General features: G+C 40.6%; 1 protein-coding gene across 14 annotated transcripts in view; it reads left to right on the forward strand.

Moving 5' to 3' along the window:
- Positions 1-23,190, forward strand: part of RUFY3 (RUN and FYVE domain containing 3) — a 105,326-nt gene extending 82,136 nt beyond the window's left edge. For 5 of the 14 annotated variants that reach the window (XM_050791372.1, XM_050791374.1, XM_050791376.1 and 2 more), the window contains 8 exons: positions 1,847-2,014; positions 2,537-2,634; positions 7,465-7,584; positions 8,478-8,577; positions 14,405-14,469; positions 17,584-17,611; positions 18,962-19,030; positions 21,124-23,190. In XM_050791372.1, coding sequence (XP_050647329.1) covers positions 1,847-2,014; positions 2,537-2,634; positions 7,465-7,584; positions 8,478-8,577; positions 14,405-14,469; positions 17,584-17,611; positions 18,962-19,030; positions 21,124-21,267 — 792 coding nt within the window. In that variant the 3' untranslated portion in view covers positions 21,268-23,190. Of the gene's footprint in view, positions 1-1,846; positions 2,015-2,536; positions 2,635-4,889; positions 7,238-7,444; positions 8,578-14,404; positions 14,470-17,583; positions 17,612-18,961; positions 19,031-21,123 lie in introns of those variants that run through there. The other 9 variants (XM_050791384.1, XM_050791385.1, XM_050791386.1 and 6 more) reach the window with 7 other exon arrangements.
- The last annotated feature ends 3,582 nt before the right edge of the window (positions 23,191-26,772 follow it).

Raw genomic sequence — 26,772 nt, forward strand, 5'->3', positions numbered from 1 at the left:
GAGATGGAGTCTTGCTCTGTTGCCCAGGCTGGAGTGTAGTGGTGCAATCTCAGCTCACTGCAACCTCCACCTCCCGGGTTCAAGAGATTCTCCTGCCTCAGCCTCCTAAATAGCTGGGATTACAGGCGCCTGCCACCACACCCAGCTCATTTTTATATTTTTAGTAGAGACGGGGTTTCACCACATTGGCCAGGCTTGTCTCAAACTCCTGACCTTGTGATCCACCCACCTCAGACTTCCAAAGTGCTGGGATTACAGGTGTGAGCCATTGCACCTGGCTAGAATTTCAGATTTTTTGAAAGCAAAGTGGTATTATTTTAACATCCTTAAAATACTTAGCGTTTGCCTTCTATGTGTTTGTGACTGAGATCTGAAAATGTAATACTTTTCATAAGAAAGGTCGCAGGAATAATATATGTCAGCATTTTAAGAAGGGGTATGATTCGTTTTCTATAATGCTAATCATGTAAAATGAGAATCTCAGTGAAGTGGCACATAATAAAAATCTTAAAATTTCTCATATCCTGGCTGGGCACGGTGGCTCAAGCCTGTAATCCCAGCACTTTGGGAGGCCGAGACGGGCGGATCACGAGGTCAGGAGATCGAGACCATCCTGGCTAACACAGTGAAACCCCGTCTCTACTAAAAAATACAAAAAACTAGCCGGGCGAGGTGGCGGGCGCCTGTAGTCCCGGCTACTCGGGAGGCTGAGGAAAGAGAATGGCCTAAACCCGGGAGACGGAGCTTGCAGTGAGCTGAGATCCGGCCACTGCACTCCAGCCTGGGCAACAGAGCGAGACTTTGTCTCAAAAAAAAAAAAAAAAAAAAAAAAAAAAAAAAATTCATATCTTTTCATCACAGTAAGACAAATGTTTGTTAAAAAGGAAGGAAACTGAGAAAGTAGGCGAGGTCCTAGGTGAGCCGAAGGCACAAGGCAGATGCAGAAGATCCTCATGTCTTTGTGTCTTTGATCACTCAAATAATGTTGCAGTAATAATGGTTGAGACAAAAAGAGGCATCATGTTAAGTGAACTAAAAATTCTGTTAGCGGCTGAGCCCAGTGGCTCACGCCTGTAATCCCAGCACTTTGGGAGGCTGAGGCAGGCGGATCACGAGGTCAGGAATTTGAGACCAGCCTGATCAACATGGTGAAACCCCGTCTCTACTAAAAATACAAAAAATTAGCCGAGTGTGGTGGTGCACACCCATAGTCCCAGCTACTCAGGAGGCTGAGGCAGAAGAATCGCTTGAACCCGGGAGGTGGAGGTTGCAGTGAGCCAAGATCGAGCCAGTGCACTCCAGCCTGGGCGACAGAGCTAGACTTCATCTCAAAAAAAAAAAAAAAAATTCTGTTAGCCTCTTAACCATACTAGTCATCCTCAGTAATTGCGATGTTACCCCAGGGACCCAGATGGTCCTCTGGGTCCCCTGGGCTCTTGAATATATCAACAACATTCACATTTAGGAGGATTGCAACTGCTTCATTTTGTGCTGACTACTGTAATCCTGTATGTATATTTCTATAGTAAGATATGACCATCAGTTGTCTTAAGGTCTAATAAAGTGTCTCAAATATGTGTATATTTTAGACATATTAAATAGCACTACCTTTGGCTTAGCAGGTTTTTCAGATTTGTACATTATTGGGCAAATGTTATTGTGTATTCTAATTATTGTTCATTATCAATTAATTATTGTTAATGTTTCTGAAAATGAATGGTAGCTTAAGCTGTTTTGCTAGAATATTCGACCTGAGAGTTTTGGTATACATTTTCCTGTGAAATATTATGGTTTGTACTTAGTTGAAGAAACAGAGTGTAAGCAATTTACTTACCTTTGGGGACAGGATGTTGAAAAAGAGCTGGAGATGCAGATCAGCATGAGGCAGGAGATGGAATTGGCTATGAAGATGCTGGAGAAGGATGTCTGTGAGAAGCAGGATGCCCTGGTATCTCTTCGGCAGCAGCTGGATGACCTCAGAGCTCTCAAGCACGAACTTGCCTTTAAGTTGCAGGTAGGGGAAGTATGAGGAATAGACTCACTGGCTTTCTAAAATCCTGGGGCTCCTCTTCTCCCATCTTATCCTCCAGAATCACACTTTAATTACAAGAAGAAAGAATCACATCTCATTTTAATGCTAACTGCCAATAAACTACTTTCAGAATCAGACCGTCATGGGATCCTGTATGGCTGTTATAGAAAACCATGACCACTTTTCACATTATAATAGAGGGTGAGGGTCTCTTTTATCCTATAGTATAATTTCTATTCTGCAGTCTACTATGCCAGCTGAGTTACATATTCTATTAGCTTTTACACTGGAAAGTGATACATTGATGAACTATTACTGTGATAACACTGCAAATAACAGTACTAACTTTAGATAAATTGCTTTTATTTCCATTTGAGGATTAACTGATATCGAAATATATGAACATTTCTGTTTTCCCACTTACCATTAGATTCAAAAGGCATGTGTGGTTGTAATTTTAGGATTTATGTTATACAGGTTGTTTATCATTATTTTCCATAACAGAGTTCAGACTTAGGAGTAAAACAGAAAAGTGAACTAAACAGTCGCTTGGAAGAGAAGACTAATCAGATGGCTGCTACCATTAAACAACTTGAACAAAGGTAAAAGTCCTGGTTCTTTAATGAAACACTTTGGGTTGTCAGTGCTGATAGTGAAGAGAATGTGCTGTACCTTTGCAAATAGAAAATATATGAAATTCTTCCAAATTAGCATAAGACATTCTGGTAGAAAAAAAGCCAATTTGCCGGGCGCGGTGGCTCAAGCCTGTAATCCCAGCACTTTGGGAGGCCGAGGCGGGCGGATCACAAGGTCAGGAGATCGAGACCACAGTGAAACCCCGTCTCTACTAAAAATACAAAAAATTAGCCGGGCACGGTGGCGGGCGCCTGTAGTCCTAGCTACTCAGGAGGCTGAGGAAGGAGAATGGCGTGAACCCAGGAGGCGGAGCTTGCAGTGAGCCGAGATCGCGCCACTGCACTCCAGCCTGGGCAACAGCGTGAGACTCCGTCTCAAAAAAAAAAAAAAAAAAAAAAAAAAAAAAAAAAAGCCAATTAAATATTATGTGTGTTTTCTAAAGTGTGACTGAAATATTTTTAGGAAATGTCAGTTACTTGACTAGCCTTAAAAAAAAAAAAAAAGGAAAGGTCAGCCTTTGATGACTGTTTTGAACATCAGAACTCTTAACCCTTATCAGAATCATGTGTTAGGGGAAGGATACTTAAAAGCATGAAAGGACTCTTAAATATATGTATGTAATTCTGTGATTTTATTGTTCATCACTAAAGTATTTGAATACTTGGATGCTGGGGTATATAGAGGCAGTGAGAGATAGGTGTCCTCCAAGGATCTATTCTGGATCTTTCCCTTCTTTAACCCTTTTCTCTTTATCTCCCTTTTCTTTCTCCTGGGTAGTTCTGTAGCTTCCACTGTCACCTCCAGTGTGTTTCCCCAGCTTTTACCTTCATCTGGAGACCAGTCTTGAGTTTTCATCCTTTGGGCAGCTATCTTTCACCAGTATCTACAATGTAGTCTGCCCAAAGCACATCTTCTTCCTATGCTACTCTCTTTCTCTGTTTGTGTGAAACCACCATTTTCTGTCTGGCAGCTCAGCAGCCAAGAGAAATGGCTGAGTCTTCAAGATTGAATGTGGCATGGCACCCAAGGTCATTTGATGTGTCTACCTTCAACACCTGTTCGTCACCCTTCTTGCACTTGAGCAAAACTAAACTACTGGTCCCTGGACGTACTTCCCAGTTTTCTCATTCATTTCTTTCCCAATAGTTCCACCAATTAGAAATGTCCTAATTCTTCCCACTTCCTTATTCTTCATTTTTAAGTTTAGGCTCAAATGCCACCTCCCCAAAGTTTCCTCTGATACCTCTTTGCAGCTAGAAATGATCTGTCTTTCTGGGAATTCCCATAGCTTCATATTCATATTTATCTATACTGTTTATGGCTCTTCTCACTGTCTACTTTACCTTTTAACCCTTTATATATGTGTCCTCCGATGCGAGCGTAAGCTCCCTGAGATTAGTTAACTAATCTTTTGAGTTCCCTCATTAGATCTGTCACAGTGCTTTGAATATATAAGCATTCATTCAGTAGATATATGAATGAATGGATTAATGGGTGACTTCTTTTTTTTTTTTTTTTTTTTTTGAGACGGAGTCTCGCTCTGTCGCCCAGGCTGGAGTGCAGTGGCTGGATCTTGGCTCACTGCAAGCTCCGCCTCCCGGGTTTACGCCATTCTCCTGCCTCAGCCTCCCGTGTAGCTGGGACTACAGGCGCCCGCTACCTCGCCCGGCTAGTTTTTTGTATTTTTTAGTAGAGACGGGGTTTCACTGTGTTAGCCAGGATGGTCTTGATCTCCTGACCTCGTGATCCGCCCGTCTCGGCCTCCCAAAGTACTGGGATTACAGGCTTGAGCCACCGTGCCTGGCCTGGGTGACTTCTTATATTCAGATGATTCTTAACTAGTAAGGGTCCTGAACAGCAATGCATATTAATGTTTACTCAAAACTTAATGGCAAATTTGTAAATAAGCCTGAAACCTCTTATATAGCCAAATAAAAATGTATCAGTCTTACCTAGGAAAGACGGTTATATACTTGCTCATACATAGTTATATGTTTATGATTTAACAAAATGATTTTACTGTTCATAAATTGTGCTTTTGAAGTGAAATGTATCAAATTCATTTTCAATGATGCTTTGACTTGGAATTTAAAGCAAACAGAAAGAAAAAATGACATCTCTTTGAATATTAAGCTGACCTATTCTCTTGCTATTTTTGTGTTTCCTGTTTATCCATTTTCTCATTCCCCTTTCACTTCATTGTCATTTTTATTTTATTTAGTGAAAAGGATTTGGTGAAACAGGCAAAGACCTTAAATAGTGCAGCAAATAAACTGATCCCAAAACATCATTAGGCATTTTTCAGTTGGCACGTTGCAAGTCTGATATCACAACTTCATTGTAAAAGGAAGAAATCTGAAAGCTATTACATTTAAGCTCTGATTCTCTCTAAAATGTCACCAAAAAGTTGACTTTGAATTTGTTGGACTTTTAAAAAACCATTTGGAGATGTAGGTTGGGTGTTTTTCATATTGTTTTCTCCCCAGGGTTAGAAAAATTGGTATAAGTTCCTAACTAAAAGCTGAGTAAACTTTGAGAAATTATTTCTGAGTTGACCAATAAATAAAAATACCACTTTTTTGAAAAAGCCTAGGGAATTGAAGCTCTGTACATATATTAATGATGCCTTTACAACCCAATCGTTGATAATATCAGATTCTCGGTGCATTGTTCATGTCTGTATCTGCAAGCCTGTTCTGCCATTGCAGTGTAATGAACTAGAGGTAACTACCACATGAACTCAGACTCTTCTAAAATAGTTCTGTGTCTCTTAGACCATGACCCCTTTTCACTTTTGTTATGTAGGTTTAATCCCCAAGACAAGGATAGTACTTAGTATTTCACTTTCACTACACTTCTATTCTCAGTAACCAAGATTGCTTGCAACTTTTTTTGCCTTAGTGACTTTTGAAAAAGAAAAAAAAGAAAAAACAGCATCCTTATATTTCTTTAAAATATATAGAGATGAAGTTAGTAATTAGGTAACTTATGATAACATAATAATGTGGACACTTGGGGAAACCCTCCTTATGTTTGTCATCTTCTACCTCTGCCATTTTCCTGCAGTTCTGCTTCCTACTTAGGCAGTTCAGAGAGAATGATTCTAATAGAAACACTCCTCTCGTATTAAAAAAATGATGCAGTACCCATTTTTCATATCCTGCTTTTCTTATTGGAATAAAAAGGACAGGGTATAGACATGAATGTTGATATTCTGCCTGGCCTGTCATTTCTTACCTGGAAACATTTACTTAAAAGTTTCTGTTACTTTTTGTTCAGATGGAGGTTTGCTAAAGGTTCTGGGAAGCTAATAATTGAATTATTAGAAAAACATTTCAGAATAGGAAATAAATGATAAACTTACATTCTTTATTATTATTTAGTACAAAAATACAGATTCCCAGTAGATATCCACAAGCAATATTAGCAGGGCTTCTATTTATAAGTGACCACAGACTAACCCTCTCTAGGCTTTAACATTGTAAATAATCCTATAAATACTTTAATTTTTAAGATGATTTTTGATTTGAAGAGATGGGCTTTACATAAGCCTTCATTCCTTCAAAAGGTCCTGACAAAATATTTGGGTTTTTTTCTCTCTTTTTTTTTTCCTTCTGGTATGCTTTGCAGCATTTCAGCTGCTTAGGTGGGGACACAGATAACCCCTTCGCTTCCAGCTCTTAAAATTCTTTATCTTTTTCTTGGCAAAACCATCGAGTGTACATTAAGAGTGTACGATGGATTCCATGTGTGCTTATATAGGTCCCTGCACAGATTGGACTTGAACCAAAATCAAGTCAAAGAACATATGTTTAAACCAACTTCATGGAAGTGGAAGATCCTGTGCTCTTGAACTTATTTTAATTCTTATAATTTGCACCTATATAAACAAAGCTCCTACTACATTCTTCTCTTCATCATCCTTTTGTGGTGATGGGTTGCCTTTTCTATGAGCATTTGGAAGGAGTGATCAAATACCAAAATTAAACTTTCTAAAACCTACACATAGCATGCTTCTAAATTCTATTATATAAAGCCCCAAGTGTTTTACCTTCTAAAACATGCTTCTGTATAGGTGCAAAGTTATAAGATATTTAGAAGAAAACATCCATCAGAATCTTCTAGAGAATATGGTCAGAGTCTTAAACAGGCCCAGTGCTGAGTTCTTTGTCCACTTAGTCACACATCTTTTGTGGGAATGGGAAAGGAAGGAGACAGCCAAATTCTGACAAAGGCTTTTCCTTATGGAATAACCCAAAGCCTGGGTGAGGGTTGATATATAATGTCCCATGATTTAATATATGTGGTTTGGGGGAAAGGACAAGAAAAAACTATAATTCCACATATAAGAAGGTAGTTGCCCGTTTACAAGTTCCAGTTATGTGTGTAAAACAGAAAAATTAAGTATCAAACCTATTAGGAAATTTTTTTAAAAAGTGGATTTAACTTAAATTACTGTGTACTTGAGGTTGGCTTTGGATATGGATTTTCTAAAAAGTGATGTTTTATTGTTTATCATCTAATGGCTGTAAACTGTAGTACTAGAATAAAAAAAAAAATGGAAAATCAGCTTTTCCTCTGCCTGGTTCACCTTCATCTTACTTTTCTTTAGAATTTGTTTCTTTTCCATCTTCCCCCCCTCATAATTTCTTTGCCTGTGTCCTGCAAAGCTTTTTTCCTCTCTCTGTCTCTCTGTGCATTCTTCCTTGGGTTATTTTATGTTGTGTTGTGAACTTGGTCTTTCTCCCCACCATGGCTTTTGTTTTTTATCACAAGTTCATGTGGCTCACATCCAGATTGCGCCAGGCTGAGCGAAGCCGCCAGTCTGCTGAGTTGGACAACCGGCTCTTCAAACAGGACTTTGGAGACAAGATCAACAGTCTGCAGCTGGAAGTCGAGGAGCTCACCAGGCAGCGGTGAAGAGGGGGCAGCTTGAGCCAACAGGGTGGTCATGGGTAATTCTTAGGGTAGACAGCAAGAAGAGGGGTCTCATGACTTACAGCCAGGTTGGCTCTGTCTTTGCAATGTCCCTTCTCTGGAATTGGAATTCAGAAAGCTTCACGTACTTCAACATTCCCCAAATCCGATCAACATGCTTTGTGATCAAAGAATTAGAAACTTAGAGCCCAAGATCCCAGATAAATAGTAATTATTAGCCAAAATAACACTAATAATAATATATAATATTTCCTGAATTCTTACTGTGTGCCAGATACTTTACAAAGCACTTCACATGCAAACTCTTATAATATCTTCATATCAACCCTATTAGCGATATTATTGCCTCCACTTTCAGATTAAAGTAGAGCTTAAGGCTGGGCGCAGTGGCTCCTGTCTGTAATCCCAGCACTTTGGGAGGCCAAGGCAGGTGTATCACCTGAGGTCAGGAGTTCCAGACCAGCCTGGCCAAGATGGTGAAACCCCATCTCTACTAAAAATACAAAAATTCGCCAGACATGGTGGTGGGTGCCGGTAATCCCAGCTACTCAGGAGGCTGAGGCAGAAGAATTGCTTGAACCTGGAAAACGGAGGTTACAGTGACCGGAGATCATGCCACTGCACTCCAGCCTGGGGGACAGAACAAGACTCCGTCTCAAAAAAAAGTAGAGATTAGAGATGTTAAATATGTCCAGATTCACATAGTTAAGCTTAGAAGTGGCAACATTATCATTTAAAAACCTGTCTCTCTGACAACAAGCCCTTACCCATTTTTAATTACTGCACTTTAAAACAAGGGCTTGGCATTCTTTAGAGAATATGTCTGTATAGAATTCCAATTTTTCATCCTTTTCCTCTCCAACTTACTCAGGAACCAGCTTGAGTTAGAACTAAAACAGGAAAAAGAAAGAAGATTACAAAACGACAGGAGCATCCCAGGAAGGGGTTCCCAGAAGCCAGAATCCAAGATGGTAATATTTGCTATTCCCTTGTTCTTTTACTTAATTTCAGTTTAAATTTTAGAGGCTACCTTGATAGGCCTGTCAGTTTTCCTTTACAGATCACATACTTAGTGACTGTGTCCTTAAGTATATGGATAGCAAACCAGTAATTGTGTGAACAGATGAAAGCTTGATTCTGGGTCGGCCTCTAGGATACTTTCTCTAACTTGATTTCATTTGGAAAGGGAGATTTTAATAATCATAGGGACCCTGTTTCCCTTTTAATAATTTTTTAAGTAAGATTATTTTGATGTCTTTTTTTGTTTGTTTTGTTTTGTTTTGTTTTGTGTTTTTTTTTTTTTTTTTTTTTTTTTTGAGACGGAGTCTCGCTCTGTCGCCCAGGCTGGAGTGCAGTGGCCGGATCTCAGCTCACTGCAAGCTCCGCCTCCCGGGTTTACGCCATTCTCCTGCCTCAGCCTCCCAAGTAGCTGGGACTACAGGCGCCCGCCACCTCGCCCGGCTAGTTTTTTGTACTTTTTAGTAGAGACGGGGTTTCACCGTATTAACCAGGATGGTCTCGATCTCCTGACTCCGTGATCCGCCCGTCTCGGCCTCCCAAAGTGCTGGGATTACAGGCTTGAGCCACCGCGCCCAGCCTATTTTGATGTCTTAACAAAAATATATGTTTCTTGGATTTCTGCTAAATAATAATTTTAATAAAATAGTATAATAATCCCTCTCCAACCCTGAAGTCCCCTTTAACAGAATTTTCCACAATATGGATTTGCTTCTGTATATCTTTTTCAAATCATGAGGATTTCACTTTGAGTATCCTTAAGGAACTTCTCATGGGAATAATTAGAGCGGGAACTAGGCTTGAGGAAGGGAGGGTAATATAGAATAAAGAGCAAAAGTAGAAATTTCCACATAATAATCTTAGAAGGAGAGATCTATACAGTGGTGAAGGAGCTAAAATTGGGTAAAAGCATCTCTGGGGCCCAGGAAATAATGAAATCAGAAAAACATGAAATAACTTTTTATGTGACAGACAAACAGTGAAAAAATTGCCTCCTGTGTATACTTACTATTCAAGGGGACTTCAAAAAGATCTTGGGAAATGGAATTAAAAGGTAAAAATATATAAACTTTATTTCTCACCTAAGTTCCATCAAGGTCAGGAGACTTTTGTAAGTGATGATACCAGTCATGTAGGCCCTCCCTGAAGAACTGAGGCTCCTAGGAATTGAACCATATCAATATAATCTTTTCACATTATTAACTGAAGAAAAATTGGTGCCCTTTAATGATGTTTTAAGATTAGGAAACAGAAATCAGAAGAGCCAACTCAGGACTGTAAAGTGGTTGCCTAATGATTTCCCATCGTAACTCACAGAATTGCCCTTGATTGATGAGAGGAATGAGTTAGGAGCATATTTCTAGTGGGATAGGACTCTCTGTTGAAGCTTTCCTGGGCATTTTTATGCTAAAGCGTTGGCTAACTTTCTCAAAACAGACTCACAAGTATTAGCCGAGTGTGGTGGCATGTGCCTCTAGTCTCTAGTCCCAGCTACTTGGGAGGTTGAGGCACGAGAATCACTTGAACCTGGGAGGTGGAGGTCGCAGTGAGCCAAGATCACACCACTGCACTCCAGCCTGGGTGACAGAGCAAGACTCTGTCTCAAAAAATAAAAAAAAAAATTAAAAACACTCTCACAATAAGCAGATGTTGGCATTCTCTGGCCTTCCAGAAAGTCAACAAGCAAAGTGCCTTCAGCATCCCTAAAAACTGTTGCCATGACCTTTGCTCTTGACCTGTCTGCTTTTGCTTTTATTGCACCACTTCCACCTCTTCAGAGCCATTGCTTTGATTGTGCTTTGTCTTCAGGATTGTACTATGAAGTTGTTACATCTCCTGTTATAATTTCTCAAACAAATGCTTCAGGTTCTTGATCCCACTTGTTTATAATTCCATTGAAAGCTATACTTTTGTCTGCAGCTGATATGGGCACAACAGTTTTGGCACCCATCAAGTAGAAAGTTTACTCGACTTTAATTTTTCAGCCAGAATTGTATAAGCCGAACCAATTGAGATATCTGTGGTATTGGCTGTTGTTTCTACTGTTAATCGTTGTTCCTCTTTAATTAGAGCATGAATAAGATCCTCACAAATTGATGTGGATAGTCTGCTACTGCAGACTTCATCTTCAACATCATCTGGCCCCTTCTTAAAATGAGTTATCGTTTTGTAAACTGCTGATTTCTTTGGGGCATTATCCCCAAAAGGTTTTTGTAAAGCATCAGTAATTTCACAATTCTTCCATCCATGCTTCACCATGAATTTGATGTTTGTTCTTGCTTCAATTTTAGCAGAATTCATGTTACTCTGATAGGGGCTCTTCCTTTTTTCTTTTCCTTTCTTATTTTTTTTTTTTAAGACAGAGTCTCACTCTCACCTAGAACAGAGTACAGTAGCACGATCATGCCTCACTGCAGCCTCCATTTCCCAGGCTCAGGTGATACTCCCACCTCAGCCTCCCGAGCAGCTGGGACTATAGGCACACACCACAATGCTCAGCTAATTTTTGTATTTTTTTGGTAGAGTCGGGGTCTTGCCATGTTGTCTAGGCTGGTCTTGAACTCCTGGGCTCAAGCGATATGCCCACCTCAGCCTCCCAAAGTTCTAGAATGACAGGCACAAGCCACCATGCCCAGCCAGGGGTTCTTTTCAAACTGATATCTTATCCTTTTTAGTGACTCAAACCAAATCCTGGTCAGATATATTAAAATAAGTTAGTACAAGTTTATTTTGCTGCAAAAAATTTTTGAAGTCCATGCACAGTCTTTTTGTAATATGCATTTTCCATGAACTTTTTGAATACCTCTAGTATACAACAAAGCAGGAAGAGTTCATAAACTATTTAAAATTTCTAGAGAGTGAGCTGCTAATTTACTGGCAAGTAGAAAACGATGGTATGTGGAAATTTATTAAATAGTATCACTACTAATAATTTAAAGTGTACAAAGAACCACTCTAGGCCAGGCACAGTGGCTCACACCTGTAATCCCAGCACTTTGGGAGGCCGATGTGGGCAGATCACGAGGTCAGGAGTTCAAGACCAGCCTGGCCAACATAGTGAAACCCCGTCTCTACTAAAAATACAAAAATTAGCTAGGCATGGTGGTGGGCTCCTGTAATCCCAGCTACTCGGGAGGCTGAGGCAGGAGAATTAGTTGAACCTGGGAGGCGGAGGGTGCAGTGAGCCAAGACCATGCCATTGCATTCCAGCCTGGGCGACAGAGCGAGACTCCATCTCAAAAATAAATAAATAAATATAATTAAAATAACCACTCTCTGTAGCATGCTATCTTTATTATTTTAATTTAGTGAACATAAAATCTAAAAGGCTTACAAGAGTTTACTTAAAATCTTGACCTATCTCACCCTATTTTTCAAGTGAGGTTTTAAGTTTTTCAATCTCCAGTTGTTACTTGCAGTGGCATTTCCAGGAGGATAAGTATTGACCTCTCTTCCTTGATACTTGAGTGGTGTAAGAACACACATTTCAGCTGGGTGGCTCACACCTGTAATCCTAGCACTTTGGGAGGCCGTTGGCATGAAGATTGCTTGATCCCAGGAGTAAGAGACTAGCCTGGGCAACATAGGGAGACCTCATCTCTACAGAAAAATTTAAAAATTATCCAGGTGTGGCGGCTCGTGCCTATAGTCCTAGTTGCTCAAGAGGCTGAGGTGGAAGGATCACTTGAGCCCGGGAGGTCGAGGCTGCAGTGAGCTGTGATCATGCCACTGCACTCCAGCCTGGGCAACAGCATGAGACCTTGTCTCAAAAAACAAACAAAAAAGAATACACATTCCACTTTTGGATGCACATAGGCAACAGTTGAAGGCAAGCAGCAGTGGGTGTGTGTGCCACAGAAAAAAATATAGCCCTAAAAACTGCCCAGCACCTGGCCAGGCTCTGTGGCTTACGCCTGTAATCCCAGCACTTTGTGAGGCCAAGGTGGGTGGATTGCCTGAGCTCAGGAGTTTGAGACCAGCCTGGACAACATGGTGAAACCCCATCTCTACTAAAATACAAAAAAGTATTTGGGCCTGGCAGCTGTACCTGTAATCCCAGCTACTCCTGATGCTGAGGCCAGAGAATCGCTTGAAACCAGGAGGAAGAGGTTGCAGTGAGCCAAGATCACACCACAGCACTCCAGCCTGGGTGCCAGACTGAGACTCCGTCTCCAAAACAAACAAAAGTTGCCCAGGCAGAGCCTAAGAGTATTGGTAGAAAAACAGTTTGAGCCGGGCGCGGTGGCTCACGCCTGTAATCCCAGCACTTTGGGAGGCCGAGGCGGGCGGATCACAAGGTCAGGAGACCGAGACCACGGTGAAACCCCGTCTCTACTAAAAATACAAAAAATTAGCCGGGCGCGGTTGTGGGCGCCTGTAGTCCCAGCTACTCGGGAGGCTGAGGCAGGAGAATGGCGTGAACCCGGGAGGCGGAGCTTGCAGTGAGCCGAGATCGCGCCACTGCACTCCAGCCTGGGCGACAGAGCGAGACTCCGTCTCAAAAAAAAAAAAAAAAAAAAAAAAAAAAAAAAAAAAAAACAGTTTGAGGCTGGGTGCAGTGGCTCACGCCTGTAATCCCAGCACTTTGGGAAGCCAAGGCGGGCGGACTACCTGGATTGGGAGTTCAAGACCATCCTGACCAACATGGTGAAACCCCGTCTCTATTAAAATACAAAAATTAGCCAGGGGTGGTGGGCGCCTATAATCCCAGCTACTCAGGTGCTGAGGCAGGAGAATCGCGTGAGCCGAGATCACACCACTGCACTCCAGCCTGGGCGACAGAGCAAGACTCCGTCTCAAAAACAAAGAAAGAAAGAAATGCAGTTTGAAACTTTACATCTGTCCTGCCAAGTAGAAAACTGCTTGAGTTGAACAGGCTATAGCGATGGTGGCACTGGGTGGTTCATGCCTGTAATCCCAAAACTTTGTGAGGCCAAGACAGATGGATCACTTGAGGTCAGGACTTTGATACCAGCCTGGCCAACATGGTGAAACCCCGTCTCTACTAAAAATACAAAAATTAGCTGGGCATGGTGGCGCCTGCCTGTAATCCCAGCTACTCGGGAGGCTGAGGCACAAGAATCATTTGAACCCGGGCGGATCACTTGAGGTGAAGAGTTCGAGACCAGCCTGGCCAACATGGTGAAACCTCGTCTTTACTAAAAATACAAAAATTAGCTAGGCATGGTGGTGCACACCTATAATCCCAGCTATTCAGGAGGCTGAGGCACAAGAATCACTTGAACCTGGGAGGCAGAGGTTGCAGTGAGACGAGATGGCACCACTGTACTCCAGCCTGGGTGACAAGAGCGAGATCCTGTCTCGGAAAAAAAAAAAGTTGTGGCCCTGGGGCATCAACTTGATTGAACATCCAGAGGATTATAGTCTGATGGATATGGCCGTCCTTGGTTTTACCAGTTTTTCAGAGCTCAGTCTGGGGGAAAGAAAAAAAAAATTATACTTCCTCTAAGGAGTAACTGATATCTTGAGCCAACTTTGCAAGTAAATAGAATACATTCTGAATTTTATTTGAATCTCAAGAATTAAAATATCTACTTTGAAAATCATTTGTCACAAACTATCAGAATAGTTAAGAAACTACTTAGAGCAAAGAATGAGGAAACATAGCTTGAAAGTTAGATCCCTTCCCTGATTAAAAAAAAAAAAAAAAGTTACTTAGCTTTATACCCAAACTAAGGCATTGCAGAAGAAAATATGTGCAATATCATCGTTGTTTAGCATTCTGAATAATTAATAAATTGGGCTGTTTTCTTTTGGCAGGATGGGAAGCACAACATGCAAGAGGAAAATGTTAAACTAAAAAAGCCCCTGGAAGAAAGCCACAGGTGTTTGTTAATCAAGTATTAACTAAGATGTAAAGTTATTCTGGGGTGGTGGGAAGGGGGGAGTTTTTTATATACATTGGCATTGACACCGACCAGACACTGACTTACAATATTAATATGCCAGGAAGACATTCAAAGTGGAAGTTAGTAAATAATAAACCATATAACATGTATTAAACCAAACCCATTAGGCCATTTCAGAGGAAAGGATGATCAAGCTGTCCTCTCTCTCTTCCCTGATTAATTCCCAAGCTCAGATGATCACTTAAGAGGTTATTTCCCACCTTTACTGAATTGGTTTCCCAGGAGAATAAAGTATAAGTCATACATAGCATTTCTTAGCTTCTTAAATATATTTGAGTATGACTTGTTTCTACCTACGTGCTAAATTTCAAATAAGTGGCTGGGCGCAGTGGCTCATGCCCATAATCCCAGCACTTTGGGAGGCCGAGACAGGTGGATCACCTGAGATCAGAAGTTCAAGACCAGCCTGGCCAACATGGTGAAACCCCGTCTCTACTAAAGATACAAAATTAGTCGGGTCTGGTGGTACCTGCCTGTAATCCCAACTACTTGGGAGGCCGAGGCAGGAGAATTACTTGAACCCAGGAGGCAGAGGTTGCAGTGAGCCAAGATAGCGCCACTGCACTCCAGCCTGGGCAATGGAGTGAGACTCCGTCTCAAAAACATAAAAAAAATAAATAAATAAGTACTCTGATTTCTCTTATCTCTCATCTCTCATTTTTTCTTTCTCTTGAGAATCTCAAAAACAGCTTAACTCTATTCCTTTTTCCTAACTCTATCTGATTTGCTCACGATGAAGAGCATAGGATAGTTTCAAGGAAGCTGACTTTTTGTAGTTATTTTACCAGGTTAGAAATATAATTAAATATTACATAGTGCCACTGCATTAAAAAGTGAAGGAGGTCCAGTTATATGACATTCTGGAAAAGACAAAACTATGGAGACAATTAAAAAAAAAATCAGTGGTTGCCAGTGGTAAGGGAAGGGAGGAATGAACAGGTGGAGCACAGAGGATATTTAGGGCAGTGGACTACTCTGTATGATACTGTGATGGTGGGTACATGTCATTATACATTTGACCACACCATAGACTATAGACACCACCAAGAGTGAACCTTAACGTGAACTGTAGACTCTGGGTGATGATGTCGTGTCAGTGTAGGTTCATCAGTTGTAACAAATGTACCACTCTGGTGCAACATGTTGATAAAGAGACCAGGGATGGGGCAGGAGGCATGTGGGAAGTCTCTGTACCTTCTACTCAATTTGGCTGTGAATCTAACTGCTCTAAACATAAAGGTCTGCTTTAAAAGGTGGAGGAAGCAGTTAGTGATGAGGAAGGATACCATAGTGGGGTTTTGAGAGAACTATACAGCTGTCGCTAGCCAGGCTGTGTCACCTTAAGAATGAGGTAGTGGCCAGGCGCGGTGGCTCACGCTTGTAATCCCAGCACTTTGGGAGGCCGAGGCGGGCGGATCACGAGGTCAGGAGATCGAGACCATCCTGGCTAACACGGTGAAACCCCATCTCTGCTAAAAATACAAAAAATTAGCCGAGCATGGGGGGGTGGCGCCTGTAGTCCCAGCTACTTGGGAGGCTGAGACAGGAGAATGGCATGAACCTGGGAGGTGGAACTTGCAGTGAGCCGAGATCGCGCCACTGCACTCCAGCCTGGGCAATGAGCAAGACTCCATCTCAAAAAAAAAAAACCAAAAAGAATGAGGTAGTGTGTCATCTGGAGCAAAAGTAGCTGCTGGAGAAGAGAAATTACACAGTCCAGTTTGCAGGTGCTTGGCCTAAATGCCCATTTCTTGCCTTAAAGGCCAGAATGATTCCAAAGTCTTTAATTTTGCTCCCAAAGAGCATAGTTTGATCCAGAGCTAACCTTAAACTGTCACCCATCTCACATTACAGATCGACATAAGCAAAGAGAAGGGAACTAGAAGGGCCATAAAATTAACCTGGGCTTCCAGGTGCCTTTCAGGGTCAGCCTAGTTCCAAACTAACATCAAGTCATTTACTTGAGCAATCAGGAGTGTGTATTAAATGCCAACTTCTGATTTAGGTCCTGAGAATATAGAATAGTGCTTCCTTTTATCTGAATTGAATTGTGCTCTGCAACTTAGAATTTGTTTTACATTCATTATCTCCTTATGATTTAATATTCCTTACAAAACTGTCTAATGCAACTTTACAGATGAGAAAACTGAGACGCACAGAGAGGCTGAATGACTTATCCAAGTTGCTTCTGTTTATCATGTCTACTGTTTTTAAGTGCTTTGGCTCTGCACTACCTATTAGCAACTTCCAGGACTTATTCTGGTCATAGCTGCAATCGTTAGACATACCAGGCTTCCTGGGATTATGATGGCAAAGAACATCAGAAAATCTGGTCACCCCATGGTGTATGTCTGGTGGTCACACTGCCACTCAAGTGAAAAGAATAGGAACCATTGCAATCTGTAGTGCATTTTCCCTGTAACCGAGAGCGGGCTTTGCTTCGCCTCTCATTTAGGCTCTAGTCCGTGCTGGGAACATCAGAGTTAGCTCAGCTTAGTCTCATGAAGAAATATTTCAACCTGAATGGATTTTCTGGTGACAGTCTCATTCATTTCCCCTTCTTGGATTAATTTGCTAAAGCTCCACATCTTAAGAATATTTAGGACTAATATATAACATGTGATAATGGATAATGTATAGATTTCCATAATATCAAATAGAAAAAAAGCTACTAAAATATATGGCCAGTGAACCATTGGAGTTTTACACATTGGGAAGTTTTACACATTGGAGTTTTACACATTGGGAATATTTTGATAGCAAAAAGGAATGTAAAATACAACTTCATCTGTTTTTAAATGGGAACCCTAATATAATAAGTCAATGGTCAGATTCTAGTGATTCATTTTAAGAAGCAAAATTTCCTCTCCTTGGAGGTCAAAATTAATAATTATGTTGTTCTTAGTAATATAAAAGACCTACAGTATTTCTTGTTTGAAAAAATGTTTGTATTCTGAGCTTTTTATTGAAATGATAGAAATGGAAATATAAAGTTCCTATTTGTCACGATTTTTTACTTCTCCATTGTAGGCTGCAACCCCACCCTACGGATGAACAGGTAACACAGCCTCCTGTTTCAAAACATCTTGTATAAATTATGAAGTTGGTTGAACCGTGCCTAGCCAGCAAATAAGGTAGCATGGGCGGAAGATGCGTGAATACAGTGTACCATCCTTCTAACAATACCCTGAACAAATACGTATTGCCTGAAGCTCGCACAGGAAGTAGCACAGCTCTGAACAGTTTACTAAGTAAACATCCATTCTCACATTTTAAATTATCCCTGACATAAGACCTAGGAGAGTTCACTTTACATCCTTTCCTCTAGTTTTCTTTTACATAAAATGGAGAGAAAAAAGATGCTTTGATCACTTAGAAATAAGCTAACATAAATGATTATAAAACACTTTGTGAATCTAATAGTTTATGACAAGCCCATGAGAAAGACAGTGAATGCTACTATGTCTGAGTCACCCTGTCATTTACCTCTCAGGTTATAAAATAAAATAAATCCTACTGCTATCCTTTTTTTTTTTTTTTCTAAATGGAGCTAAGGTCTCACTCGTATTGCCCAAGCTGGGGTGCAGTGGACGATCTCAACTCACTGCAGCCTCGACTTCCTGAGCTTAGGCAGTCCTCCCACTTCTGCCTCCCGAGTAGCTAGGACTACAGAGATAAGGTTTCATCATGTTGCCCAGGCTGGGCTCAAGTGATCTTCCCACCTTGGCCTCCCGAAGTGCTAGGATTACAGGTGTGAGCTTCCATGCCCAATGCTTGCCATTCTTTTTTTTTTTTGAGACAGAGTTTCACTCTGTCACCCAGTGTGGAGTGTTGTGCACAATCTCAGCTCACTGCAATCTCCACGTCCCAGGTTCAAGTGATTCCCCTGCCTCAGCCTCCTGAGTAGCTGGGATTACAGGCGCCCATCACCATGTCCAGCTTTGCTTTTTTTTTTTTTTTTGTATTTTTAGTAGAGATGGAGTTTCGCCATGTCAGCCAGGCTGGTCTTGAACTCCTGACCTCGTGATCCACCCACCTTGGCCTCCCAAAGTGCTGGGATTACAGGTGTGAGCCACCAGGCCCAGCCCCCAGTGCTTTCCATTCTTGATGGTAGAGTGAAGCAAGAGGAATGGGATGGTGTTAAAACTTTTTACTCTATACTTGCATGTGTTGGATTTTCTTTTTAGAAGTAAAATCACGTTATTATAAAAACTAAGAGCTGGAAGCATAATGATGGGATTCTCCGAGTGGTATTATGGTGGTAGGACTACCTATTCGTAATTGGTTTATTTAGTTTCCAGATAGTCTATAGTGTGATTATATTAATACTGTAGGTAAAAAAGGCATATTCTGAAAGTACTAATATTTCTGGCACTAAGAAAAACTAACCGCTCACTGTGTGGTTTAGGATCAGCTGCTGCTCTCTGGAAAGCCACAGGTGTGTCAGCTATGTCAGGAAGATGGCAGCCTAACAAAGGTAACTGTGGTGAGAAACGGACAGGTTTTTCATAGGAATGTCTACAGCACCCCCCCAGTCCCTCCCCAGGAGTAACAGGGACTTTGCCGCATAGAGTGCAGAGTGCATGCTCACAGTGCTGGGGGTGGGGTGAAAAGCAAAAGGGGCAAGCATTTACTGGGTACCTGTTATTTTTTCAGTCATAATAATTCATGTCAGTAAATTTCCGTTAAAATAAACATAAATAGCAGCCAGGCGCAGTGACTCATGCCTGTAATCCCAGCACTTTGGGGGGCTGAGGCGGGTGGGTCACGAGGTCAGGAGTTCAAAACCAGCCTGACCAACATGGTGAAACTACATCTCTACTAAAAATACAAAAAACAAAAAAAAAAGCTAGGCGTGGTGGCGGGCGCCTGTAATCCCAGCTACTCAGGAGGCTGAGACAGGAGAATCGCTTGAACCTGGGAGGCGGAGGTTGCAGTGAGCCGAGATTGCGCCATTGTACTCCAACCTGGGCAACAGAGCAACCTGTCTAAAAATAAATAAACAAAAAAGTATGTAATTTAAAGCAAATAAGCAGATAGAAATGTATAAGTAAATATTGAGTGCCTGCTGTGTAGAATGTGCTGGAGAAAAAGTAATAAACAAAGTAGACCAAGTCTCTGTTCTTTTCAAGCTTATGTCCTTCATAGCTGTCATTTTATAAATGGAGAACGTTGAACATCTAATGCTAACTATATTTCCCAAAGTTAAGTCATAAGTGATGAAGCCCAGGTTCCAACCTAGCTTTAGCTCCAAAGTCCACAGTCCTTTCAGCACTTTATCCTGCTCAGAACAGAATATGAGCTCTCCCCGCTAGACCACTTGTTTTCCACCCGATCCTCAAGGGTGTCTGCCTGAGCACCTTCCCAGTTTGTTATTCTAGGGTAGGCAGAGTTAGGGAAGTATTCAGAAAGAACGAGTGCCCTTGATAGCTGGACCTGTGTCTTGTTCACAGAATCCCCCAGCATCTAATATGGTATCCAATCCATAGGAGATGCTCAAGAAAAGTTATGTACAAATGAACGTGTGAAACACGTGCTTGGAAGAGATACAGGAAACAGGCTCAAATTCTGGATCACGACCTGCATAGCACCATCTGTGATCGTGCCAGATTTTAACAAATGAAATTATAGTATGACCTACTCTTAAATTCACAGAGTCAGAGAACAGATAAACTGCCCTCATAGAACTGGAAGTTATAATTATAGAAACATGTTACAAAATAGAAGAAACTGTTCATTCTGGCTTTCCTCTTCTAAGCCATGCAACTTTAACTTCTATGTGTCAGACAAAAATTCTCAGGCTTTCAAATGAAAGCAACCCCCTACTCCTCTCACCCTCAGGAACATGAATTATTTGACATGAAGGTAGCACTTCATGGGAGAAATTATTCTTCACAGCTTTTTATATAGGACGCTTGGAGCTTTGTGCGTACCACCCTATCACAGCCTTACTGCTGACATTGCTATAGTGACTTCTTGCTCTCTCAGTGCTTGACCATTAAAGATGCAAAACGTTTAGGAAAACCAAACAATTTCCTATGAACAAGATGCAGGAAGCTGTGCTCCTGCTGCACTTATAACCCAGTGGATGTGCTTAGAGCACCAGAGATCACAGGAAAGCATTAAGCACATCAGTGTATTAGGAATTATACTTTCAGTTCGTACTCAGCACATTTTTTAATCCTAGCCTGTTCACTCAATCCATTGCTCTTTCACTGCCTTATTTGGTGTATGCACAGGTACTTGCAAACTAATTTTAAAACTAACCTACCTCAAAGTGAGTATGGGGAACAGATGTGTGAAGTATATTCTAAATACAAGTGATTTTTATGTTACCTGTTTTTATTTTTAACTCTACGGCACTGCTTCTTTTCATTTAAATCTAAAAACTAGACTGTGAACTTTTTTGTAGATTGTGCCTGTGTTCAGATACTATCTGGCACATAGTAAACATCCAGTCATTATTTGATTAGGCATGGAACATTTGCCACATTTGGCTTTTTATATCCCATGAATCCTTATGCCTTACACCTCTTCTATTCCCCGCCTAACCTCCTCTTCTCCTCATAGAATGTGTGTAAGAACTGCAGAGGAACCTTCTGTGATGCCTGTTCAACAAATGAACTGCCTCTTCCTTCAAGTATCAAGCCTGAGCGAGTTTGCAATCCCTGTCACAAGCATCTGATGAAGCAATATTCCACCAGCCCATCATAAGACTGAAGGCCAAGACCTGGACCAAAACGTTTATGCTGGCTCTTCTGTACCAGTGTTTTAGCTGTCAGGATCTCATAGAGTCCAGTTCTTAGAGTCAACTAAAGAGTTGATAGGAATTAACTGGTCCAGGGAGAAAAGGCAGTGGTTGGGGTTACTGGAAATTTTGCTCATTTTCCCTAATGACTGTATGAATAAAAGTGAACTCACTTGAGCCTTTCTCTTCTAAATCTAAACAACCTGACATTGAGGGTTTGCTTTATAGCATATCTTTGGAAGGGCAACTCATTTTTATGATTAGTGATACTGGGGTGGATGTAATAGGAGAGAGTCCAGGCAGATAAGAATAAAAAGGAAAATGATCATCTCCTTCTGTTACATTTGCAGATTCAAGGGGGAGAGACAGATGCTGAGATCAAAATGACAGATGTTACTTATTTTTCCAGGTGCTGTTAGCATAAACATTGTTTCCTCTTCACCCCTACTAACTACCTCTTTAAAGTATTTCTACCAAACTGTGAACCCAATCTCAGGGAAAAGAAATTAAAAAGTAATATAAATTCTGAATGTACTGAAAACAATATTGTAATATATTATAATTTCAGGACTAGAATTTTCTGGTCTTTACCTACAAGGGTTTTCATTATCAAAAAAAAGAATATTTGTTTTTCTACTTAATGACTTCAAAGTAAATAACTGCCCTTTTCAGAATCTCCTTCCACAAAATAAGCCAACTCTTCCCAGTTCCCTCCATCTTCCTCTCCAAGTCATAATGGAAATTGTAAGGAGTTTTCAAAATAGGGTTTGGCTTTTGCAAATAGAAGATATTGATTAAAGCAAAGTCAAATATAGAGTAAAATAAGTTTGTTTTCTTGAGACAGGGTCTTGTTCTGTTGCCCAAGCTGGAGTGCAGTAGTGCAATCACAGCTCACTGAATCCCTGTTCTCCTGGGCCTCAAGCAATCCTCCCACCTTAGCCTCCCAAGTAGCTGGGACTGGCTTTTTTTTTTTTTTTTTTTAGTGGGGTCTCATTGGTTGCTCAGCCTGGTTTCAAACTCCTGGGCTTAAGCAGTCCTCCACCTTCACTTCCACAGTGCTGAGATTACAGGCATGAGCCACCACACCTGGCCAAGTTTAATTTGTTGATGGCTGAGAACAGTTAGCTCGGAATACTTAACGTTTGAATAAGGAATTCCTTATTCTGAGTCATGAATGAAAGGTGATAGATGCTTTCTTGGAAAGGGCAATACAGTCAACCCTTGGTATCCATGGGGGTTTGGTTCCAGGAACCCAACTGGATATCAGAATCCATGGGTGCTCAAGTCCCATTATATAGAATGGGTTATATGGTATTTGCATATAACCTACATACATCTTCCTGTGTACTTTAAATCATCTGAAGATTACTTATACCTAATAAAATACCTACACATCACTTCATTTGCATGGATTCAACATAGTGCTGGGTGTTCGGCAAATTCAAGTTTTGCTTTTTTGGAACTTTGTGGAATTTTTTTCTTCTGAATATTTTTGATTGGCAGTTGGTTGAATCCATGGATGCAGAACCCATGGATATGGACGGCTGACTGTACTTACACATCTTTGAGTAACAAACTCTTTGGGGGAAAAGAGAGAAGTGTGTTGAGCAAGAGAAGGCAAGAAACATTATATACTATTTTGATTCTGTTACATGTGTCTATAGATTGTTTCATTCTAATCAAGACCTAAGAAGGTAATGATTCTTTCTGTGACTGGTTTAGAATTCTGGGGAGGAAATATCCTGGAACCATGTTTTTTAATAAATTCTGTCTCTTGGAAAGAGTTAACAGCTTGGGAAAGAGTTGTTATTCCAAAAGTCAGCCTGTTACTTGGTGAAGCTGAAGTTTAACAGTTCTGGGGAAAAATAAAATCTGATAATTCTAGCCTAGTTTGTTGATTGTCTTTTTTTTACCCTAAATAACATTTGTGTTTTGAGTCTTTATTTTTTGGCCACCTACATGAGCCAGCACACTTACAGGTGCTATACATAATGTGGAGAACAAAATGGACTAAAGGAGTGTTGCCCTAAATTAGCAAAAGTTATTTTATAATTAATTTTAAATTAATTTGAAAAGATATTTGTAACACACAATATAAGGAGGAATAGTCACTTGAGACTTTACTTAGAATTACACATAAATACTAGCCTTAAAAAAAATTTTTTTAGGCTAGGCACTGTGGCTCACGCTTGTAATCCCAGCACTTTGGGAGGTCAAGGCAGGCGGATCACTTGAGGTCAGGAGTTCGAGACCAACCTGGCCAACGTGGTGAAGCCCCGTCTCAACTAAAATAAATTAAATAAATAAATAAATGCAGAAGTTACCCAGGCGTGGTGGCGTGTGCCTGTAGTCTCAGCTACTGGGGAGGCTGAGGCAGGAGAATCGTTTGAACCCGGGAGGCAGAGGTTACAGTGAGCTGAGATCACGCCACTGCACTTCAGCCTGGGCAACAGAGCAAGATTCCATCTCAAAAAAAAAAAAAATGTATACAGCGTCCCAAAGATCTTTAGTTATTAGTGCAGCCTCCCATAAAAGCAAGGAGACCAAGTCATGAATACCATGACTTAATGGTATGCCTATCTTCCTTTAAAATTGTGCTTTCCATCATTTACAATAGTATAAACTGAACCAAAGAGGCCAAGACTTGTACATTGAAAACTTCAAAATGTTGCCATACAAAATTAAGACATAGAAGTATCACATTTGGCAGGGCACAGTGGCCCACACCTGTAATCCCAGCACTTTGGGAGGCCAAGAAAAAAAAAAATGTATATTTTCATGGAGACAAAGACTTAATATTGTTAAAATGTCAATACTACCCAAAGTAATCTACAAATTCAATAGTCCCTATGAAAATCCCAACATTTCTGCGAATATAGAAAAATCTATCCTAGAATTCATACAGAATGTCAAGAGACCCCCCCCAAATACTCAAAATAATCTTGAAAAAGAACAAAGTTGGAGGTCTTATACTTCCTGATCTCAAAGTTTAACACAAAACTACAGTAACCAACAGTATGGTACTGGCATAAAAATTAGCATATAAACCAATGGAATAGAAAAAGAGCCTAGAAGTAAATCTTTACACATATGGTCAGATGATTTTTGACAAGGGTGCCAAGGCCATTCAGTGGAGAAAATATGGTCTTTTCAACAAATGGTGTTGGGAAGATTGGATAGCTACATACCAAAAAACAACAACAAAAGTTGGACCCTTACACCATATGCAAATATTAACTTAAAATGCATCAAGAACTAGCTCCATCCACTAAGGTTGGAAGAAAAATAGAGCTAGAATTATTAAATTCTTAAAAAGAAGAAAAAGAATTATTGGCCCGGCGTGGTGGTGCACGCCTGTAATCCCAGCACTTAGGGAGGTCGAGGCAGGTGTATCACCTGAGGTCAGGAGTTGGAGACCAGCCTGGCCAATAGGGTGAAATCCCATCTCTACTAAAAATATGAACATTAGCCAGGTGTGGTGGTGGGCACCTGTAATCCCAGCTACTCAAGCAGCTGAGGCAGGAGAATTGCGTGAACCTGGGAGGTGGAAGTTGTAGTGAACTGAGACTGTGCTATTGTACTCCAGCCTAAGCGACAGAGCAAGACCCTGTCTAAAAAAGAAAAAAAATAAATAAAGGAAAAGCTTCATGACATTGGATTTAGCAGTAATTTATTGGGTATGATCAAAAGCACAGCCAACAAAAGGAAAAATAGATTGGACTTCAGCAAAATTAAAAATTTGTGCATCAAGGGACACTATCAGCAGAATGAAAAGGCAACCCAAGGAATGGGAGAAAACATTTGTAAATAAGAAATCCTGCAACAATAAAAAGCCTGAAAAAATGAGCAAAGTACTGGAATAGACACTTCTTGCAAAAAGATGTAGAAATGTCCAATAAGTTCATGAAAAGCTCAACATCAGTAATCACTGGGGAAGTGTACAAATCAAAACCACAATGAGATACCACTTTATAAACCTATTAAGGTGGCTATTATCAAAAAAGTAGAACAAGTGTTGACAAGGACATAGAGAAACTGGAACTCAGGTACACAGTTGGTGGGAATGTAAAATGGTACAGCAGTATGGTGATTTCTGAAAAAAGAAAAAAAAACAATTGCCATATATAATCCAGCAAACCCATTTCTAGGTATACACCCCAAAGAATTCAAAGCAGGAACTTCTATAGATACTTGTACACCTGTGTTTACAGCCCTATTATTCAAAATAGCCAAAAGGTAGAGACAACCCAGGTGTCCATCAATGGATGAATGGGTAAACAAAATTTAGTATATGCATACGATTGAATATTATTCAACTTTAAGAACAAATTCTGACACATGCTACGATATAGATGAACCTTAAGGACATGATAAGTGAAGCCAGTCATACGTAGGACAAATATTGTATGACTCCACTTACACTAAGTACCTAGAATAGTCAAAAGCATAAAGAAAGTAAAATGATGGTTCCCAGGGGCTTAAGGAAGAGCAGAATGGGGAGTCAGTGTTTAATAGGTACAGTTTGTGTTGGAGGAAGATGAAAAATTCTGGTGACAGATGGTGGTAATGGTTGCACAGCAATGTGAATGCACTTAATGCCACATAAATGTACACTTAAAAATGGTTAAAACAGCAGGTTTTATGTATATTTTACTAGTTTTTTAAAAAACTGCTTCCCAGAAGAATTCAGAAAGTAATTACAATTATGTGTGTATATTTCAGTTACTACACATGCATATATCTCTGTTCACTGAGAGGGCCTAGCAGCAGACATGCCAGCAGCAACGGGTACATCCAATGCCCAGATCTTGTTTTCTAATACCGTTCTCCAAGAAAAGGCATCAGGGCTCCCTAGAGAAATGGCTGATTCTCCGTCGAGGGTATCTTGTAGTGCCAGAAAGTAAAGAAGTGTTCCACAAACAAGGATGCAGGTATGTGAAAGGGGCACAGGAGCCAACTGATAGAATGCCCAAGGGCCAAAGATGAAACAAATCTCAGCAACAAAGTAAATAATGCAGCTTAGGATTATAACCCAAAGGATAAAGTAAGTACCCATGAGTCCATATTGATATAAATGACCTGATGAAGGAGCAGTAGCATCTCTCCTATACAGAAAAAGCCCAAATAATTATGTAGATACCGCCTCCCCCACTTCAAGGAGATGGAGCTTAACTCCCCACCTTTCGAGTACGGATTGTGCTTAGTCACTTGCTTTGAGTACAATATGTAAAGAGGAAAAAAAAATTGTATAGTAACCTGGCAAACACTATCTTGGCCAGATGATCAACATTTGTATTAATATCATGAGTGATAAGCCCTATTAATAACAGGTACCCTTGATGTGATGAAAATGCCCCTTTTTGGTCTTCCTCCTAAGACCAGAAGGAAAACAATCAGAAAACTTCACAGACATTCTACAAAACCAACTAGTACTCCTTAACGCTGTCATGGTCATCAAAACCAAGTCTGAG

Source organism: Macaca thibetana, chromosome 5 (genome assembly GCF_024542745.1).
Source record: "Macaca thibetana thibetana isolate TM-01 chromosome 5, ASM2454274v1, whole genome shotgun sequence".
Taxonomy (NCBI): Eukaryota; Metazoa; Chordata; class Mammalia; order Primates; family Cercopithecidae; genus Macaca; species Macaca thibetana.